We start from the raw sequence: 23,051 nt of genomic DNA, 5'->3' as shown, positions 1-23,051 counted from the left end.
GATCCTCTGTTGAATAAAGTGTCTCAGTGCAAACGAATTTCAATCAAAAGTTACCAAATGTTCAAAGAAAAAATAAATAAAATATGATGAGTAGTAGTGTAAAAGATAAGGTGTCCTACAGTGCCTAATAAGTTGGAAAAGACAAAAAATGTATATAATCAATTGATAAAATAAAAAAATAAAAATTATGAATGGGTAAAAAACAACCAGTGAACGAAATATGGGAAATGCAAAAAACCAAGTAGTAAAATAATCCAAAAACTAGTGTAAATAAGGTGAGAACATCCTCCAAATGCACAAATAGTTATCACAACGATATTGAATATCAATGGTAATCCAGATAACAGCTATGTTCCAAAAAGGGGACTAAGTGAAGTAGTGTGATTAATTGTTGCTATAGTTCATATGGTGTTCATTAAGGTGTTCAATAAAGTTTCTTCCTGAATTACGGTCTCACAGGACTCTCACCTTATGACTCAAATTACTCGCATCAACAATCAGTTCGTGTGAACCAGATACTTCTGTCAGGGTCCTATTGGATTGGCATATGCTGCAGATGAAGTCATAAATATTTTTCCCCTCTCTGTTCCTCCACACATATATCCTGGATCGCTCCGGTATAAGTCCTTCAGGGATGAGTCTGGAAGTTCATACAGCTTGGAATCCAGTCTAAGTTGGTGAAGTAAAATTAGAAAAATATATACATAAAACTATTTTTCAAAATAAAAAAAGTAATTGGCATGTGCGTATGTATTCACCCCCTTTGCTATGAAGCCCATAAAAAGCTCTGATGCAACCAATTACCTTCAGAAGTCACATAGTTAGTGAAATGATGTCCACCTGTGTGCAATCTAAGTGTCACATGATCTATCATTACATATACACACCTTTTTGAAAGGCTCCAGTGGCTGCAACACCTAAGCAAGAGGAGGCACCACTAACCAAACACTGCCATGAAGACCAAGGAACTCTCCAAACAAGTAACGGACAATGTTGTGGAGAAGTACAACTCAGGGTTATAAAAAAATATCCAAATCTTTGATGATCCCTAGGAGCACCATTAAATCTATTATAACCAAATGGAAAGAACATGGCACAACAGTAAACCTGCCAAGAAACAGCCACACACCAAAACTGACGAACCAAGCAAGGAGGGCATTAATCAGAGAGGCAGCACAGAGACCTAAGGTAACCCTTGAGGAGTTGCAGAGTTACACAGCAGAGACTGGAGTATCTTTACATAGGACAACAATAAGCCGTAAAAAGTTGAAATGACGACCGTTTTATTCCCTAGGGTCTCTGCTAAAAAAAATTTAAAAAAATACACACGCACGTGCGATTTGGGGTTCTGAGTAATTTTGTACAAATTTTTTTTAATGATTTTTACATGTAGGAGCGACGTGCCAGAATTGGCCCAGATGAGAAGTGGTTAAGGGTTGCCTCATTCACTGCTATTCTGTATGGCCTGGTGGTATGTGACAGTGGTCACTAGTACAAATAGAGGAGAAAATCTTTCCAGTGTGGACACAGACGTCAATAAAAACTGGTTTGGTCTTTAGTGATCCTTGTTCACCCTTTCTCTTTTAACATTTGCCTGCAGATGCAGACGAAACTCTATTTTAACACACTGTCCCAATTGGTACTTGAATGTACTTTTGATAGGTCCAAACTGCAAAAGTTCAGTTATGGTGCCTGCCAATGTGCATCCGCTGAGTTGACTTGCCCTGTGAATATGGTGCCCTCTATTTTTCATTAAAAAGGCAAAATGCCTGTTTCACCCGCTGACAGATGCAAAAAGGGTCATGGCCAAAGGTACCACGTAGGCTAAATTGCCCTTATTGCATAAAGCCACAATTTTAGGTGTCAAGCATAGTTATTAAAGGGATTGTACTGTATACTGTTTTGTAAATATTCTTTTATTAGGCCCAGGACTAAAGATTAAACATTTAAACAATAAAGATTTTGTTTTTCAGGCAGGTAAATATGAAATATCAATCTTTTAGAATGGCCACCATGCTCTGTAAGACCCCTTTCACACCACACCGCCGATAGCGTGGGCGGTAAAATGCCGCTATTTTTAGCGGCGCTTTACCGCCGGATTTGCGGTGCATTTTGGCCGTTAGCGGGGTGCTTTTACCCCCGCTAGCGGCCGCGAAAGGGTTAAAACCGCCGGCAATACGGTATTACAGCGCTGCCCCATTGATTTCAATGGGGAGCAGCGGTGGAGGAGCGGTAAACACACCGCTCCTTCACCGCTCCAAAGAAGCTGCTGGCAGGACTTTTTTCTGACGTCCTGCCAGTGCACCGCTGTAGTGTGAAAGCCCTCTGGGCTTTCACGCTACTAACAATGGTGCAGCTTCTTTAGGGCGGATTGCAGGCGCTATTTCTAACGCTATAGCGCCTGAAAAACGCCCTAGTGTGAAAGGGGTGTAAACATTGTGCTATGGACAAACCATGTATGCCCGTTTTTTATTTTTCTAAAAATGAAGGTTTTATGCAAGCAGTTTAAAGTTATATACATTAATGGATGTAAATAAAATTGATCAAAAACGTTATACTTTCACTTGTACAACACACATCTCATTTTGTGAAGAGAACTGAAATGTAGTTGCCATAGCAAACAGGTTTTCTATTTCATTATGTTTATAAACAGTAAAAGTATACAAAGCTTTAACTATGGTGCTCCCTCAATTTTTCCTTTTTTCCAGCTTTCATAACCACCATATTTTATATTACTGTAGTTTGGGGGGTTGGTAACTTGTTGACCGTAATGTACCCATCGATCATGGGCATGTGACAGATCACACCTAATCATGATTTATAGGACTGTCATGCCCCGGCATCCTGTCATTCTTCCTTGAGCAGAGTACTGGGTGCATTACTCACTACTGACCTCTGAACTCTGCATTGGTACTGACCCCTGAGCTTGTAAAACTTTGCTTATTTAATGGGGCCTTGCTGTGAGTTATCTGCTTAAATTTTGTGCTGGTCTCCATTTTTTTCAAAGCATAGAAACTGTCACTAAGCTATTTTCTTTACATATTTTTTCCTTTTTGCAGGTTCCTGGATACATCCAAGCAGGCTATAGGAATGCTGTTCATCCACTTTGCGAATGTCTACTTATCAGATCTCACCAGGGAGGATCCATGTACACTGTAAGTATTCTGGTAATTCATATGTGGAGATTTAATGGGAAAGAAAAAAAACATGGGCACATAAAAACTGGAGCAAAACTGAAATGTCTGTTTTTCAGGGCAACCTATCTGGTACATTCTACTATCTATCCATCGCTAGAAAAGTTGCCTGTAGAAGCAGCTCAATGTTATCCTATGTGTCCATACACATTAGGACATTAAGAGGCATATTTTAAGTTTAACGTTTAGAGGTAGTTCATGTTTTTGATTGGAGTTTGGAGGCAGAAAAAATGTAAAACTCTCCTGTATAAAAAATGTTCTATATGAGCGTTTTTATTTTTATTTTTTTACTAGAGAGTAAAACAGACTTTTTTAAGCCCAGTGTTCATATAGCCTTTCTGGGGAAATCTTGTTCTAGGCAGTGGCTTTACCTTTCTGTTCCTCCAAGGATTTTTCAGTGTGTATTAAGAGACTGAATAGTGCCCTCCTCAGGCAAGCATTAAGACAGTGGTAACAGTTTGTGAATACCAGTAAACAGGGAGTACTGTGTGCACACTTCTCAGCGTGACATAGTGACGGACCTGATGCCCATAATGCCATGGCTAAGGACAGAAAATAAGAGAAGGGATGCCCGTCACGAGGGCAATACCCCAGTAGACAAGAACCATCCTCTGTAGAACATGGCCTGGGGCCCAGGCTTTGATTCTCTGCAACTCAAAACACTCAGTGGGTCTCTCGACCCATGTATGTGTGAAGGCATATCTCAGTCCATTCACCCTGCTGTCCTCCCTCACCTGAATGGTCCTTGGTACTACCTGGGATCTCTACCACCACCTGCTTGTCATCCTTCCCTTGGGACACACAGCGCCGCCAGCCTTAAAGCAGAGTTGCACTTGTTTTTGTGTTTCTTAAATGTCAGCAGCTACAAAAAATTTAGCTGCTGACTTTTAATAAACACACTCATCTGTCCCACTATCCAGCAATGCGGCCGCCCGCACCCTTGGTTCGCTTCATCTCCTCTCCCCAGTGCCAGAAACACAAGTGTGGGCTCTTGGCTGTGACAGATTGCGGCTTCGCAGCTGGGTCCGTACTGCACATGCGCTAGTCGCACTGCGTCTCCTCAATGGTTGGGCAAACTTCTAGGACCCTGTGATGTGTCCCATGAAGATTGCAGGCAAGGGAGGGAAAGAGGAGACCTACCACTTGAGTCGCCTAGGTGGCCGGAGAGGAAGTGGGAGTTGGGTACCTGTCAAAGCCAGGTATCCACTCCATCCCCCCAAAAAAATGACATGCCAAATGTGGCGTGTACAGGGGTGAGGCGTCCATAAAGCAGAACTTCTACTCTTGGGTGGAACTCTGCTCTAACTGCATGAGGCTATAGCTTTCTCCTGTGAAGTTACTTGGACATGCTTGTTGTGTGCTAATAAAGGGCCTGGAGAATATTAGATATGAGGAAAGATTGCGAGCACTGAACTTATTCTGTTTGGAGAAGACGCTTGAGAGGGGATATGATTTCAATTTACAAATATCGTACTGGTGACCCCACAATGGGGATAAAACTTTTTTTTGCGGAAGGGAGTTTAACCAGACTTGTGGCCACTCATTAAAATTAGAAGAAAAGAGGTTTTACCTTAAACAATGTAGAGGGTTCTTTACTGTAAGAGCGGCAAGGATGTGGGATTCCCTTCCACAGGCGGTGGTCTCAGCGGGGAGCATCAATAGTTTCAAGAAACGTTTAGATAAGCACCTGAATGATCGCAACATACAGGAATATACAAGGTAATACTGACATATAATCATACACATAGGTTGGACTTGTGTCTTTTTTCAACCTCACCTACTATGTAACTGTCTGTATGTATAGCAAAGGAAAGGGCGCTGTTTATACATTACAAAGCAGAAAAGTACATTCCTTGTCTGAGTACGCTGCAGTTTTTGACAGCAAGAATGCTGCCCGGAGCTGCTCTCAATCAACACAGTAGGGCAGAACAGAGGGCTTAGCTGTAAAATGGACAATGGAAGATATAGACATGTGGTACAAAGGCACAGTGTCTTGTAACTCCTAGCATTGATCCCAAGGATACAAACTGACCACACCAGCACAGATTTCCTTTTGTGCTGGGCATGGTCAGATTAATGCCGCGTACACACGTAGCCGACTATCTGACGGACTTAGTCTGGCGGACTTCCCGCCGGACTGTCCGTCCGACTTTCCGAACGGGCTACTTGCCCACACACGCCACTTTTTCAGCGGACTAATACGGCGTACTAAGTCCGCCATACTATCTGCCCTACTTTTGAAGTGAACGGACTCGCCCACACATGCGGAGGAAAGTCCGCTCATTTCGAGCACGTCTCCAGGTAGGCGGGGCCCGCGAAGGAGACGTCGCTGGCCCCGCCAACTGGTATGGACTTAAAGAGGAACCCCAACGCCGAAAAAATCGGCGTGGGGGTCCCCCCAGGTCCACATCAGACCCTTGTCCGAGCACGCTACCCGGCCGGCCAGGAAAGGGGGGGCGAGCGAGCGCCCCCTCCTGAGCCGTACCAGGCCGCGTGCCCTCAACATGGGGGTGCCTTAGGGAAGGGGGGCCGCGCGGCCCCCCCACCCCAAAGCACCTTGTCCCCATGTTGATGAGGACAAGGGCCTCTTCCCGACAACCCTGGCTGTTGGTTGTCGGGGTCTGCGGGCGGGGGGCTTATCGGAATCTGGGAGCCCCCTTTAATAAGGGGGGCCCCCGGATACCGGCCCCCCACCCTATGTGAATGAGTCTGGGGTACAATGTACCCCTACCCATTCACCTGTGAAAAAAAGTACAAAAAAAACACAACACAGGGTAAAAATAGTTTATTGCACAGCTCCGGGGGTCTTCCGTCTTCGGGGGTCTTCTCGCTGGACTCCTCCGCTATCTTTTGCTAGCGGAGGAGCCTGGCATTCTTCCTCGCCGCCGGCCTCTTGTCCCCCTCTTCGGGGGTCTTGTCCCCCTCTTCGGTTCTTCTGCCGGGCCACCGCGCCTTCTTATAGCTCTTTTACAGGCGGTGGTCCGGTCTTCTGTCGCCGCCGCCTTCTGTTCTTCTCTTCAGATGCTGACTCGTCGCATCCTCCGCTCACAATGGCTCCGACGCGATGCGCGGCGACTTATATAGGGACATCACTGGATGATGTCCCCGCCCATTATGGTGTCACAGTCCCAGAGGATGCAGCGACAGAAGACCGGGCCACCGCCTGTAAAAGAGCTAGAAGAAGGCGCGGTGGCCTGGCAAGAAGAACCGAAGAGGGGGACAAGACCCCCGAAGTCGGAAGAAGAGGGTGGCGGCGAGAAGACCCCCGGAGCTGTGCAATAAACTATTTTTACCCTGTGTTGTGTTACTTTTTTTCACAGGTGAATGGGTAGGGGTACATTGTACCCCATACTCATTCACATAGGGTGGGGGCCGGTATCCGGGGGCCCCTTATTAAAGGGGGCTCCCGGATTCCGATAAGCCCCCCGCCCGCAGACCCCGACAACCAACGGCCAGGGTTGTCGGGAAGAGACCCTTGTCCTCATCAACATGGGGACAAGGTGCTTTGGAGTGGGGGGGGGGGGGCGCGCGGCCCCCCTTCCCCAAGGCACCACCTCATGTTGAGGGCACGTGGCCTGGTACGGCTCGGGGGGGGGGGGGCGCTCGCTCGTCCCCCCCCTTTCCTGGCCGGCCGGGTAGCGTGCTTGGACAAAGGTCTGATGTGTACCTGGGGGGGACCGCCGTACTTGCGGGTCAAAAAAGTATGCCGGAGGCTACACACAGGGGGATTGTCCGGCGGACTTGAGTTTGCCCGACTTTTCCACCCGATTGTTTGATCGTGTGTACGCGGCATTAGACAGGAAGCAGGGAGAACTAGCAGGATCACTGGGTATTTCTGAGCAAATGAACAAAATAAAGAACAAGCTACAGTTACCATTAACATCATGAGCAGAGTACCATGTTTGCCATTGACAAAAGTAGAAGTTTGGATTTATGGTCATGCCATTTATTGACTAACTATAAAGATTGTAATGCATGGTTTCAAAGCAGACTGGCCTTTTCTTCTAGCCATTGAACTGATAGTAAAAAACATGCATTATATGCAGAAAGCAACAAATAGATGCAGATGTTATCAGCATACACTTTACTGTGTAAATCCATTTTTTCTTTATTTATTTTTTTCTTTAGGTATGTTGCATAACCTGTACTTTTTCTCACGTTTTATCTGTTGCAGGTATTTAATAAATTTCCTTTTGGATGCCACTCTGGGCATGCTGCTGATTTATGCAGGTGTGAGAGTGGTAAGCTGTGTAGTGGAATGGAGACAGTGGGACTCCTTACGCTTTGGAGAATATGGTACATTATTTTTTTACATTTATGACCTGCTAGATTATGTATATATGTTTTTTCCTTGGAGCTGGGTTACCAGTTTTCATCAGAAATTAAAGTGACTTTGGACCCAATATTTTGAAAAAATACATACTTCGTACCTATTATTTGAACCCATCTGTATCCATTCTAATAGTAGCACCTGACAGCACATAAAAAAAAAATTCTCCCCTGCCCTCAACTTCCTCTAAGCCCCTGTACACATGGTCGGAGATTCTGCCAACCAAATCCGTCGGATTTTGTCCGACGGATTGTGTCCGAAACTGTTGCATACACACGGTCGGACTAAGTTGTCGAAAAATCCGATCATTCAGAACGTGATGACGTAATTTCGTTACGATGGGACTACATTAAGGCTAGTAGCCAATAGCTTTGATGTAGGAATTTGATCTGAGCATGCGTGGCACTAGGTCCGATCAAAATTCGCTACATATGATCGGAGTATGTCCGATCGGACCAGTTGGTCGGGAAATATTTCTAGCAAGTTGGAAAATTTGGTCCGACGGATATTCGGACGGAATCAGTCCGATGCATACCACACACAGTCGGATTATCCGACGACACAGTCCGATAGGACACATTCCGACAGATTCTCCGACCGTGTGTACAAGGGCTCAAAGAGTGGCAAACCTCACTCTGCGTCGGTGCTCGGGGCAAACTTTATTCTACATTGGTGTTCAGTGAGTGTGCATGTTTGTATTTTTTATTTTATTTGCACGTGTACAATCACCAAAAGTAGCTATTGTATCATGTTCTCTTTAGAGGAATGGTTCCGTTTTAATACCAATCATACAGCAATGTTTACAGCATTTCCACAACTGGAAATGTTATATTTTCTTTTGAACTATAGATAGCAGAGATGTTCATCGACGTGTCTTTTTTTTTTTTTTTTTTTTTTTTTTCTTTTTCCCAGAAGACCAGTCAAAACGATGTTTCATTCATTCTAAATGCATTGGATACTGACCAGTTTAAGTAGGGATGTTCTTCTCGGGGTGTTTTTCTGGGTGTCTGAGTCACTCGTTCCTTGCTCTAAGATTTGTTCTGCTTCCTGGCATAATGTCAGCTGTTGTGTAGTAAGCACATGTTATGTTAACAGTCTCTCTGTATGCGGTATAGCTGTTAACATTGAAAAGGATACTGGCCCGTGGCTGATTTAAAATTAAACTCAGCAATTTCTTATGTTTCCCTTCAGGAAATGAAGAGATCTGTGACCCACTTTATAGCACTAATAATGCTTTATTCTGTAGAATGGGAGGAAGGGACATTGCCCAGAGCTCAGTGGCTGTGCTTGGCTTTAGTATTTGTGAACATATTTTCTTTTGAAGGTATTTGTGAAGATGCAGGCTCTTTTTTACAACTGTTAGTGTTTAGCAGTTATGGAACATTAAATTGAAGTATAGCTAGTGTATAACCACGATGTTATGTTTCTGGGAAGAAATGCTATCCCTTTTAAATACACAAGCTAACATGGAATAAAGGCCAATGGATATAATGTTTGGATAAGATGAATCGCAGAATGGCAAAATCTATTGGGGATGTAAATTGGTGACTAATTGAGTGGGGGGGTCACAAATTTCTGTTGGGAAATCTTGCTATTGAGATGTATAAGACTTTCTGCAAATATAATAAAGAATACATACATTGTAATGTGCGTGTTAACATCACGTATAGACATTTTTTCAACAGATCACATACGTTTTCAAGCCGGAGAGAGAACCAAAAAAAGGCATTAACTTAGAATGCACTTGAAATATGCAACACTCCTGAGGTTCAGAACATAGGTAACCCCTGGTACAGCTTAGAAACAGACGGGGTAGGCTTAGGAAGTGTAATATTCAGCCACTGCACCTATGGCATCTATACCAGTCTTAGAATAAATGAAGTCTAAATGTGCAATGCAACACAATGTACAACCTCCCCCCCCCCCCCCCCCCATAACCAAGACAAAGGTAAGGAGGGGGGAAGAGGTTGAAGTTATAATTTTTATGTTAAAGTGGTTGTAAAACTCAGATTTAAACTATGAACAAAGCATATCCCTCTATAGTGTGTACTTGTCTCAGTTAAAAGCACTAAGTGTCATTTTGTGTCTGCTGCTTCATTCCCCAGCTATCCTAAATCACTTATGACAAGTTTTCCTGACACCAAGAGAAAAAATATGACACGGGAGGAACCTCCAGCTGATTGACAGCCTTAGCTCTGTTCCTGTGTGTTGTGTGGAAGGAGGGGTTTCCCTTCCCTCCAATCAGCTCAGTGCTTGGCCCCCCGGTTAAAATATAGTAGAACAGTGGGAGAGATTCCTGCATCAACATCGCTTGTGTTGATGCACCGATCTGTATACCATGCTTCAGACAGATTTCCCCTCACCTCTTGTTCTGGGGCAACTCTCACAATTTGGATTTCCCCTCATTTTCTCTTTTGGTGACATTGGTCATGTATGATGAATCTCCCTAGTGGGGACACACACAGTAATGAAAACTTGTCAGAAAGTCTAACCCTTCCCACTCTCTAACGATAAGACATTCTTCCTTCCACTGACACCAGAAATGGGGCACAATTCCACCCACTGACACCAAAGATAAGGTAGTATTCCTCCCATTGACACCAGTGGTGGGGCACTCTTTCTTCCACTGAAAACAATGGTGGAACACTATTCCTCCCACTGACACAATTGATGGGCACTATTAGTCCACCTACTCCCACTAAACACCAAGCCTGAGGCACTGTTTACTCCCACTGATGCTGGGGCATTTTCTATTTTTACTGGCCACAGTCTGCATCCCCCCCTCCTAAAGTCCAAATAGCAGTACACTGGTCCTATGTTTAGAAAGTTTGGAAACCTAGCTTAGAGTTGTACTTACTATCATTTCTTATACCATAGGTGATCCTATCCAGTGTAAAGCTTGGGTTGGCCAATGTGCCCTCTACATCCTCATCATGATGTTCGAGAAAACTGCAATAGTTCTAGTCCTGCTTATACCCAGACTTAAGGAGGTATTAGTTTTACGATATATACAAGGGTGTACTGTACATGGTTTTCTTCTGAACAAAGTAACTTTGATCATGTGACTTTTTTAATATTTATCTCATATACATAAAAAAAAATATTTCTACAGTCAGTTTGAATATGGCTAGTGCTTTCTAAAATTCCACAACAAACATGAAAAAAATGTTTTCCTATTCTGCAGGTTGCCATGTTAAATTTACCATCTAATAGCCCCAAACTGGAGCTGGCCATCGTGATGCTTATTGTACCCTTCTTTGTTAATGTGAGTTATTTTTCATTCTATTGATAACGTAATTGACAAGAACAAATTCCTTACTTGAATTCCTAACTGTGTTGAAATGTTTATTGGATATATTTTTAATAAGCGGTAGATTGTTAAGGGGTCTGCAATATTTAAGATGTGTTATTGGTTTTAAAACCAGAACTATTTCCTCATTAATATGCTTTTTACAATGTTTACATAGCAGTCACTTGCTGTTCAAGTGCCTAGAGCATGGAGGGACCTGCTTAAATGCACATTTCAACATCACCTTGCCTTGCATACCAGGTCAATTTTTTTTCAAACACGTTAAAAGTATTTTTTTTATTTTTTTTACCAGAAAATGACTTGGAACCTTTAACATTGTATATTTTCTGAAAGTAGAGGGCCTGGAAAATAAAATGGTGGCTGTTGCAATCTTTTATGTCACATGATATTTGCACAGCCATTTATCTAGCTCAAATTTTCAAGAAAAAAATACACCTAAATTAATTTTAGCGTACAAAAACAAAATAAAATGGCAAATTTTTCTGTAAAATATAAAAGATCATGGTGCGTTGAGTAAATGGATACTAAACATGTCAGGATTTAAAATTGTATACACCTGTGAAATGGCGACAAACTATGGTACGTAAAATTCACCATAGGTGGCGCTTTAAAGCTTATCAGTTTAGCGTTTAATCACAGTGCCTGAGCTCACAAATGCATTGCTGGAAGAATGGTCAAACATTCCTATAGACACACTCCTAAACCTTGTGGACAGCCTTTCCAGAAGAGTTGAATCTGTTATAGCTGCAAAGGGTTAGCCAACTCAATATTAAACCCTACGGACTAATAATGGGATGGCATTAAAAAATCATGTGCTTGTTAAGGCAGACTTCCCAATACTTTTGGAAATATAGTGTGTGTGTGTGTGTGTGTGTGTGTGTGTGTGTGTGTGTGTGTGTGTGTGTGTATATTTTGACAGTAGGAGATGCTGTCACTGTAAAATTGATAGTTTGGGGGATATAGGGTGTGCAAATTTGCTCGGCGCAGGCCTGCAGAGCATAGATGTGGACTGGAGAAAACTGCTTTTGCAGCTTTCTCCAGGTTTTGGTATTCCGGCATGGGGCTCTGTAGTTTGGAGATTGCATAGTATCTTGGGTGGGATGGGATCTCCAACCATGTGTTCCAGACTTTGTAGATTACCAGCAGGTTGTGTGCTCAGCCCTTATGAGAGTATGGGAAGACCTCATGGCTCCCAGTGGGAGACTGATCCACACCCAGAGAGACAGGAGGTTTCCAGGAGTCTGAGTGGCTGCAGGCGGCAGCCAGAACGTGCAACTGCAAGAGGCAGTGCACCAGCCTGAGGACTAAGGCCAGAGTGGAGCTGTGGGCACTAAAGTGAAGCCATCCACAATGAGGAATAATGTGGTTCGTGTGACCAGGATAAAGAGCAGAGGTACTGCTAAAGAGAACCAGATGGGCTAGCATTTTCTGTTGTGCTTATTTGCTTGAAATGAACCCCTGCATGGGAAATGCTTATGTTACAGACTTTTTTGCCTTTTTAAAAAAAATGGGCTACTATGCCCTTAAAGTGGTTGTAGACTCATTTTTTTAACTTTTACCTACAGGAAAGCCTATAATAAGGCTTACCTGTAGGTAAGAAAAATATCTCCTAAACCTGTACGGTTTAGGAGATATTCCCCTCGGTATGCGCCGCTGACTGCAGCGGCGCATGCGCACAAGGGGATTCTCGGCCTGAAAATCCGGCAGTGGCCGACCGGCTGGAATGAAATCTCCCACGCACATGCGCGGGAGTGACAATATCGCGGCTCCGGCCACTCACAGCGCCGGAGCCGCGATACCCGGAAGAAGCGCCGAGGGAGCATGTCAGCTCCCTCAGCGTGGATCGGGCCAGATGTTGAGGCCTCGTTCTAAGGTAAGTATTTCATAATGCGGTATAAAGAGTAAACCGCGCTATTCAAACAAAAAATTAGATAATAACTACCCTATAAGCGGCAACCCTAATCGTAATACTCCGATAGCAAACTAAATAAGTGAACAGGGTGGGCTGCGCTAAAAACAAAAAATCTATGTCTAAAGTCTAATCAAAAAAATTCAATAATCATAAAAAGCAATTTTTAGTGAAAAAAAATTTTTTTTTTTTTTTACAAATGATGAAATTGTATAAGTGAATACTGCCTTATCATCATACCAATAAAGATTATTATAAGTGAAAAATTGAATTATAAAACAAAACCAATAATAAAATTAGCAGAAATGATATACCCCTAATGTGTAAATCATATACAATAAAAGGAAAAATGAACCCACACACCAATCAGATAATTCAAGTGAGTAAACTGGAAAAAACAAAAAATGTTTTCAAAAACAACAAAAAATTGTATATATTGAGACAAAAAATTGTCCAAAAAGTAATAGTGTTGCTTCCTCCAAGGTGATATTAAGGTGTAGGAAACCCACAAAGTCCTGTGTGTAAAAACATTCCAAACAATCCTCCACCAGTGAATAGGGGGGCCGCTTACCAGAGTTTTAGATCCCAGTGTTAGTGAGATCAACAGAGCCACAGCACAGAAGTTCTGGATGAACCGTCGCAGGCACCACACTGCTCTTGTATCCAATACGAAGCCTCCAGTCAGGAAACGAGGGTATCGTGGATCATATGGAAAAATTCAAAAAGGCACTCGCATAGCGTAAAACCACTTAGTTTTAATAAAGTAAAATATAAAATATTGCACTCACATGTACATAGAAGAAAATGATCGTATGTAAAAAAAAAAAACGAGCCGGCCGGACTCGTATGCCGCCCGCACTTCCTAGTTGGGCGTAGAACGCGGAGACGTTCTGACGCTGTGTGGTGCTGTGGCTGTGGCTCTGTTGATCTCACTAACACTGGGATCTAAAACTCTGGTAAGCGGCCCCCCTATTCACTGGTGGAGGATTGTTTGGAATGTTTTTACACACAGGACTTTGTGGGTTTCCTACACCTTAATATCACCTTGGAGGAAGCAACACTATATTACTTTTTGGACAATTTTTTTCACTAAAAATTGCTTTTTATGATTATTGAATTATTTTGATTAGATTTTAGACATAGATTTTTTGTTTTTAGCGCAGCCCACCCTGTTCAAGTATTTCATAATGAGCTAGTATGCACCGCATACTAGCTCATTATACCTTTTGCTTTGCAGGTGTTAAAAAAAAAATAATAATAATTAGCGGGTTTACTACCGCTTTAAATATAGTTCTTGATTGGCTTGAATCACTGACAAACGCATTTGCCACGAGAGCTAATGGTCCTCCATGTTAAGATAGATACACACAGTTGTGCTCATAAGTTTCCATACCCTGCCAGAGTTTGATTTCTTGGCCATTTTTCAGAATATGAATAACAGAAAAACTTTTCTTTCACTCATGGTTCGTGTTTGACTGAAGCCATTTATTAGCAATCAACTGTGTTTACTCTTTTTATACCATAATGAAAACAAACTACCAAAATGACTCTGATCAAAAGTTTACATACCCTGGTGATTTTGGGCAGATAACATGCACACAAGTTGACACAAAGGGGTTTGAATGGCTATTAAAGGTAACCATCCTCACCTGTGATTTGTTTGCTATTTGTGTATGTATAAAAGGTCAATTCGTTTCTGGACTCCTGACAGACCCTTGCATCTTTCATACAGTGCTACACTGACGTTTTTTGGATTCTGAGTCATGGGAAAAGCAAAAGAATTGTCAAAGGATCTGCAGGAAAAGGTAGTTGAGCTTTATAAAACAGGAAAGGGATATAAAAAGATATCCAAGGGATTGAGAATGCCAATCAGCAGTATTCAAGCTCTAATCAAGAAGTGGAAAATGTATGGGTTCTGTTGAAACCAAACCACGATCAGGTAGACCAACTACAATTTCAGCCACAACTGCCAGTAAAATTGTTCGGGATGCAAAGAAAAACCCACAAATAACTTCAGGTGAAATACAGGACTCTCTGAAACATGATGTGGCTGTTTCAAGATGCACAATAAGTCCTTGAAGAAAGATGGGCTGCATGGTTGAGTCGTCAGAAGAAAGCCATTATTATGCAAATGCCACAAAGTATCCTGCTTACAATAAGCCAAACACCACAGAGGCGAGCCTCAAACCTTCTGGCAAAAAAGTCATTTAGAGTGATGAGACCAATATGTAGCTTTTTGGCCACAACCATAAACACTACATTTGGAGAGGAGTCAGCAAGGCCTATGATGAAAGGTACCCCATTCTTACTGTGAAACACGGAGGTGGATCGCTGATGTTTTGGGGATGTGTGAGCTACAAAGGCACAGGAAATTTGGTCAAAATTGATGGCAAGATGAATGCAGTATGTTATCAAAAAATACCGGAGGAACGTTTTCCTCATCAGCCAGGAAACTGCTCATAGGACGTATTTGGATATTCCAACATGACAATGATCCAAAACATAAGGCCAAGGTCTCCTGACCTCAATATCATTGAGCCACTCTGGGGGAGATCTCAAACGTTCAGTTCATGCAAGACAGCCCAAGAATTTACAGGAACTGAAGATGTTTTACCCAGACGAATGGGGAGCTATACCATCTGAGAAGATAAAGAGCCTTATCCACAAATACCACAAAAGACTTCAAGCTGTCATTGATGTTAAAGGGGGCAATACACGGTATTAAGAACTGGGGTATGTAAACTTTTGATCGGGGTCATTTGGCTAGTTTCTGTTTTCATGATTTAAATAAAGTAAACACAGTTGGTTGATCATAAATGGCTTCAGCCAAACACTAAACATGAGTGAAAGAAATAGTTTTGTGTTGTTATTCATATTCTCTGAAAAATGGCCAAGAAATCATAAATTCTGCCAGGGTATGTAAACTTATGAGCACAACTGTATATTATCTCTAGGGAATAAAATTTAGTTATGTTAAAGTCTCACTACAGGGAACAAAGTACATATAGTTCTTTGTCCTATCCTCATAGGTACTGTCTAAAGCAGGACATAGAGGATTCATTTTTTTTTTTTTATTCAATCAGCAGGTTGAATGAAAAAAAAACTTGATGCCCCCATCCACACATTCAAGGTGAATGGGGTAAATCCTTCTGCAGTGGGAAGATTTCCCTGCCATCAGAATACACTGATCAACGTTGCCTGGTATAGTTGGCAGTAATGATTGAGTGGCAAAAATCTGGCCGGGCAGCTGTACAGAAGTCGATCGGTAGATACATGGATTGCAGTTTGACCAGTCACTGGTGAAGTGGCCAGATTTTGTTCCATGTACTGTAATGCTCGGCTTAAGGCAAGCTGTGAGATTGGACAGGGCAACCCCCTTCCCCACACCCCCCCTTTTGTACAGCCACTCGACAATGCAGCTGGCGAGAGGATGGCTGTTTCGCCAGATGGCACTCCCTCTCCCCCTGCATTCCTTATGAGCTTGTCTTGGGCAAGAGCTTGGAGATTGAGTAAAGTTCTTTCTCTCTAAAGCCTAGTACACAGGGGCTGAATGTCAGGCATCTTTGGCTGGTTCAGTAGAAAACCAGCCAACATTCGGCACATGTGTACTGCCTGACCAAAAAAGGTCTGGCGATCGGCTCCTGATCAGCACTCTCAGCCAATAGCCCCCCCCCCCCCTCCCCCCGTCAAAACAAAATAGCACAGCAGGAGAGATCGCTGTACTAACATTGCATAGTAAAATCCTTAATCCGCGCTATGTCATACATATATACATAAATACATGGCAAGCAGCTTCTTGCTTAACTGTGATACCAGCTCATACCAGATAAAAAATAAACTAAGCAACGTTAATAATAAATCCAATTAAATAATATTGGCTGTAGTTAATAACCACACAAAAAGTACAACAAAATTAGTGTATAAAAGTTAAATCACAAACCTGCAGACCCAAACAGGTCAATATAAAGTCCATAAAAATGCAAACAGTACGTTTTTTAAATACAGATCAGTAACCTAAAGTGATCCAAAAAGTGCAATTTGTTCAATGCAAATGAGAGGAAATCCACCACCAGGCATTAACAATTGACAGACACCTCTTACCAGATTTACCAGGTTTGACCAAAAATTATAATGGTCAAACTCACTTATATCACAATGTGAAAGGACCTGCATCCAGTAGAGATTGCCGCTCAGCAGCGGATTGCGATATAAAACTGAAGGTTAAAAGAACAGACTTCCATAGTAAAACTTGTTCAAGTCTCACCATTTATTTAAAAACTTCATGCTCTATAATCTCCAATTGATCATAGTTCTATACAACACAGGTGCTCCAGCAGGCTAACGTCTCACATGAACCCAAACCCATGGGTGATGACGCCCCACGTACATTTACTGCGGCAGGGTGGCCCGGCTGCGCGAAATCATGTACCTGTACGTGATTTCATGCACGCTGTTTAGGGGGCACGCCGTTCCCACTGTGATTGGACACAGAGGGAGCCAATCATTGGGTCTGGTGGCTGGGATGGCTGCCGCGACTTGCCGATAGTTCACAGGAGAGACAGATCAGCAGTCTTTCTGTGTAAACAAGGCAAATGGTTGTTCTATCAGGAAGGGAAAGAGAGATCTTGTGATAAGCTGAATCACAGATCTCTTTTCCTTCAGTGTGACGCTGCCCCATGCAGTTAGTAAGCAGGGAACATTTAACCCTTTGATCGCCTCTGGCGTTAACTCCTTCCCTGCCAGTGCCATTTATACAGTAATCTGTGCATTTTTATAGCACTGATCACTGTATTGGTGTCACTGGTCCTCAAAAAGCATCACTCCGTGTCAGATTTGTCTGCTGCAATGTCGTAATCCTGCTAAAAATCACAGATCGCTGCCATTGCCAGTAAAAAAATAAAAGTCCCTAAATCTATCTTGTGGATTGGACAAAGTACTACATACACCTTGTTCCCTAGGGAACAGAACACATTGCAAAATTTAAGTTAGACTTCCATATTCTGACTATACTTTACTTATGCAACCCATTTCATTATTTTGGTTTAGTTCTGTTGGTTGTTGGGTACATTTTTACTCTTTGTTTCTGTTCAACAGGCATTAATGTTCTGGGTGGTGGACAACTTTCTGATGAAGAAAGGGAAAACAAAAGCCAAAATGGAAGAGAAGGAAGGAAGTCCAGACTCCCGCAATGGTAACAAAGTGCGATATCGGCGGGCAGCCTCTTATGATGAATCCGAGTCGGAGGTAGGCAAAGAAAGGAAAGCTTTCCCTATACCAAAAAAAAACAATTATGGTGCATGTTCTTGATTAGATGGAACCTTGGGCGAATACCTGGACAAATTTATGTCACTGGTGGAAAGACCACCCTTTTGCTCCAACACAAGTATTCTAAGCCTTAGACTTGTAAACTCTCCACCTCAGAGTCTAAAAAAGGTTGATTCTTCCAAGTCCAAGGCAAATCGTGGAGTCCAGATCTGTCATATGTCCTGGGCGCACCTAAATCCTCTAAGTCCATGAACAAGTCCTCCTTATACTGAGGGCTGCTCTCACCAGTCAGAGTGGAGGAACGTATGTTGGCCTTTGCGACCAGTCAGGTTCCTGGGCATTTAAGACATTTGGGTGCGGAGCATTGTATATAGAGACAACACCCCACTTCATGTTGTCCAACTTGCTAACATTCCTGCAAAGAATGGCAGACCTTCATGATACTTTTCTCCAGGTTCAAAATGTCAGAGAATCCCCCAGGTTGGTCATCCGGAAGGCCTTCTGGCCGCTGTAGACATCAAGGATGCCTACTTATAGGGGGTGAATAGGAGGCCCTATGTGAAAATTATCTTTTACAGCCTCCCTATATAATGCGGGAGACTGAACACAGTGGAGAAAGTGGGCATTGACAAAGATCTGGGAAAAAAAATCTTAATAGAATGAATGGGGTGGACAGGAGACAACCATAACCTTTTTAAGCCACTCTGTTGTATGCCCAATGAGTCAACCATGTAGCAAAATACCATAGATGTGCTTATAAATAATAATTGCTAAAGTTTGGAAAACCCAGACCAACTTCTAATATTATTGCTGACAGAAGGGTATTTTGTAGGGTTTAATTTGCAAATAATAATTTAGAATATGCTTTTATAGATTTTTTTTTAAAAGTGACCTTTTGAATTTTTCCTTGAAATTTTCGAAAAGGACAGAGTACATGTGCTTATGATTTATCCCCAAAAAAATTATGGGTGGTTCAAACATTAAGAATGAAGCCCTAACTTCCTGGAACTTTGAAAGAAAGTTGATTGTGTGACGGTCCTGCTTAGGAGAGGTTATATTAAACAGTGAATAATGACATTAATAGTGCAGTGCTGCCATCAAACCAAAAATTAATACCCTGCATAAAATAATACCTTATCACAAAAAATATATATCATACAATCCAAATGAATCCTACAAAATTAAATTGTGTAATGTCCAACGAAATAGTCCACGAAGCGAAGAATGCAAAGTGATCCAAATAGTCCAAGTATATTTAAATAATGGTGCACATTTATGAGAAGGGATTAAAGATGATTCACTGTTTTCAGTGATTAAATTACTGTGGCATTTTCACTTGGTGGACTTATTTAAATACACTTGGACTATTTGGTTAAACAGTGAATAGACAACGTGCACCTTGAATAATCCAAATATTTGCTTAAATTGTGTAGAGGAAGAAATTTTTATTAAATTTCATAGTAACGTTAAAAGCACGATACCGTGGGCTGGGCTGAGCATATTGGGTCCAGTTGGGCTAGGTGAATTTGAGTATATAAATACAGAACCTAACTGGAGTGTTTATTAGTAGTGCACCGATATTTCGGCCACCGAAACATATCTGCTGAAAATGGTTTTCGTCATCGGCCAAAAGAAGAAAAGGTTCCGATAATTGCACTTAGTCCTCTCTGCCCTCCTCCATCTCCCCTCTCTCCTCACGCAGAGCGGCAATCTCTCTGTGTCATGTAGCTGAATTGTCCAAGTGGCCGCAGTAATAATGTTCCGCCATCTGATGCACTGGTGAGGCTGCATCTGATGGGCACTGGTGAGGCTTTATTTGATCTCTTGTATCATGTCTGCAGTCTCTGACTATCTCCTATATCATGTCTGCTAGAGGTGCACCGAACGGAGATTTTGCCAATACTATTAAGCCCCATACACACTATCAGTTTTTCTGCTGAGTTTTTCCTTCAGGTTTACCAAAATCATGTAGTGCAGGGGCCTGCCTGATTGCATACAAATTGAAACTCCTAAGGTTTGACCTCATATTTTAGTTTTGGTAAATCTCAAGGAAAACTCAGCAGAAAAACGAATAGTGTGTATGGGGCTTTAGGCTCGGTCAAGTATAATACAATTATATATAAAAATATAAACATTTTTTCCCCAATCGTCTTTCAGGACAGCCACCTTTGAGAGACACTGGCTCCTCCCCTCTTAGGAAACACCGCCTTCATTTTCATGATTTAAGCCTCCTCCTCCCTTCGTTCCTCAGTTATGGTGTTTCCTCCGGTGGGGAGACATCGCTAAGGAACCTTAGCTGAATTCGGTTGGTGAGACTGAAGCTATCCGAGCGGAGCCCCGGCCCCACTCGGTTACCCGACCGTCTATCGGTCGGCCCTTGACAGTCGGATCAGCGGGGAGCTGAAGCGTTCGTACTGTCTATACACCCTAAACTTCGCTTGGGGAAAGCAGGAAGTTTTACAGGGTCGTCCGTCCGTTCACCCGCGGGTGTTTTAACGGAACAGGCAGTCCGGTCGGCTGGGGAAGCTGAACTTTTGACTGACCTTTTTCTATATACGCACTCCAATCTTCGCTTGGGGAAAGCAGGAAGTTTTTGGGGAGGTTCATCCCTGCGTTTCGTCCAGTGGGGCGCTGCAACGAGGACGTCCAAGGCCCCCCTGTGTATCCAGTCGGCTGGGAGCCAGAGGCCGGACCGGTTGGCGGGCGACGTCAATTCCGGTGGGGGCGGACCTCTTCGTTGGATCCGCGTCTTCCGGTTCCGGACACGGCACGTGGAGGGGAACCTAGCGTTCGGCTGGTGCAGCCTCTCTTTCTACAGTTGCACAGGTAGCTGTTGGAGGCACGTTCGTACCACTCTTCCTCAACAGGAGAATGTCCAAAGCAGTGGCTTCGGGAGCTCCAGGAGTAACGGCACCAGCCACTCAAAGGTAAAAGCCCTGGCGAGGGGTTCCCTTACCTTACAACCAGTAGCTCCACTGGTGTTTTTTCCCCCTAGGTGGTCGGGGGGGAAGGGCAGTGCGTCTGGGATCCAGATGGAGATTGATCCTAGGGGAGGGCACTCCCGGTGGTCCTCTTAAGTAGTGCTGGTGTTTCATTTTTTTTTAGGATTTTATGCTGCTCTTTTATCTCTAGGTCTCTGAAGGACATGAGCAAGTCTCCCCTTGGTTCTAGGAGGGAGCGTCCTTCATATAGAGCCTCTTTGGGGAATCCCTGGTTCAAAGGCACTTGGTAAAGAGTGTATTGAAGCACCGGATAGCTCAGTCAGACCTTTAACCTAAGGTTCCAGTGGCCTCAGAGGGTTCAGGTCCCTGTTTGAGCGCCATCAGGAAACAGGCAGCAAAACACGGTGCATATCTGGCGGCTTCTGTGAAGGTTCCAGTGGCCTCAGCTCCAGAGCACTCTTTCACCAGCACAGCAGAGTGTTCCACCTAACCCGATGGATGTTCCTCCTGCAGGTTAAGGGAGAGTCTAGAGGGTTCCAGAGAGGAAGTTGAGGAAGAAGTTGACAGTGCCGTCTCAGACTCCCAAGGGAATCTGATAAAGGTGAGGGCTTGGGTGGGGAACCCAAAAGAACCCCTCGATATAAACTTCCCCCTGGATGAAGTGGATAAGCTCTTGAGAGCTATTCATACCACTTTAGGAAGAAGGCATTGTCACCCCACGATCAGATGTACTAGGACCTGGGGGAAGCGGGTGTTCCCGGTTCATGATGTCTTGATCGATGCCATCAGGAATGGCGGGGTCCCGAAGGAAAACCTTTCTTTTCTGGTTCATTAAAGCAAAGGTTTTTTCTTGGGCGGAAGAGGAAGCTCTTGTCTGGAATAGAATCTCCCAGGTTAGAGACTACCTTTCTTCAGACGTCCAGGCATACTGACCTGTCCTCAGGGACATGGGAATACTTTCAGACCCTATGTTTGAAATGATGGACTCACTTTTGAAGGATGCATGGGCTTTTTCTCTTAAGAAAATATCTAAGCCTGCCATAGCGGCCACAGTGGTGGCTCATAATATGAAGTGTCGGCTTAGCCAGATTAATGCATGAAGCAATGACGGCAGAGGAGACTTTCTATCCTCCTTTCCCATGCTGCTTAAGGTGTTGGCATACGCTGCTTCGATTCAATCCAGGCGAATGTATGCAAGATCTTCGGCTCTAACCAACTCAGCCTGGAGGGCCTCAAGGCTGAAGACATGGCAGGGGGTCAAGGCATGGCAGGGGGACAAGGCGTCCAAAGCCAAACTCTGGAAACCTCTTTACAGGAGGCTGCTGTTACTGCTACTGTTTACTGCTGTTTGGGCCAGGTCTTGAAGCAGTGCTAGATCGCACGGCTGATAAGAAAAAGGCCTTTCCCCTTAAGAAATATGGGGAGCAGTAAAAAAGAGGCCTTCCTCCCCCAGTGGGAGATGATCACCTCCGATCAGTTTGTGTTGGGGATCATCGTAAGAGGTTACCGTTTGGAGTTTTCAGAACTCTCCTCTTTTGAGACTCCTTGTCACTGAGCTGCCAAAATGTGCCCTTCTTTCCTCTTCAGGAGTTAGAGGAACAGGAAGTGGTAATACAGGTCCCAGCAGGATATATAGAAAGGGCTCCTATTCTCACATTTTTGTGGTTCACAAGCCTTTGGGAAAAAAGTTCAGGCTCATCCTGAACCTGAAACGTCTGTGTGTCTTAGTCACCTACAGATGGCTTTCGTTGGTTTTGGTCACTGGGTGAGGGCACCTCTTCCACCAAAACTGTTTCAGGGCATGGATAGTATGGATGCATACCTGCATATTCCCATTGCAGAGAACCACCAGCGTTTCCTTAGGCTAGCAGTGATAACTTCTGTAGGGGTGCTACACATTCAGTTCAAAGCACTTCCCTTTTGGGCTATCCCTTTCCTCCTCCTATCTTCACCAAAGTGAGGGTAGAAGTTCTGGCATTCCTGCGTCTCAGGGGAGTCTCGGTGATCGTGTGTCCTGAAGATCTTCTCCGGTTTGTACCTTCTCTGACGCAGTCGATTTGGGATCAACAGGTAACAAAAGACCTGTTAGTGAGCCTGGGTT

General features: G+C 43.5%; 1 protein-coding gene across 2 annotated transcripts in view; it reads left to right on the top strand.

Moving 5' to 3' along the window:
• STIMATE (STIM activating enhancer) overlaps positions 1-23,051 on the top strand; it is a 188,934-nt gene that overhangs the window by 54,970 nt on the left and 110,913 nt on the right. For both annotated transcript variants that reach the window (XM_077452269.1, XM_077452266.1), the window contains exons 3-7: positions 3,060-3,155; positions 7,369-7,490; positions 10,402-10,514; positions 10,709-10,789; positions 17,838-17,987. In XM_077452269.1, the coding sequence (XP_077308395.1) occupies positions 3,060-3,155; positions 7,369-7,490; positions 10,402-10,514; positions 10,709-10,789; positions 17,838-17,987 (562 nt within the window). The remainder of the gene's footprint in view (positions 1-3,059; positions 3,156-7,368; positions 7,491-10,401; positions 10,515-10,708; positions 10,790-17,837; positions 17,988-23,051) is intronic.

The sequence above is a fragment of the Lithobates pipiens genome, unplaced genomic scaffold, assembly GCF_037356315.1.
Source record: "Lithobates pipiens isolate NorthernLeopardFrog02 unplaced genomic scaffold, aLitPip1_a1.2 Scaffold_23, whole genome shotgun sequence".
Classification (NCBI taxonomy): Eukaryota; Metazoa; Chordata; class Amphibia; order Anura; family Ranidae; genus Lithobates; species Lithobates pipiens.
The sequence above is the reverse complement of the archived record's forward strand: the minus strand, read 5'-3'. Positions and strand labels throughout refer to the sequence as shown.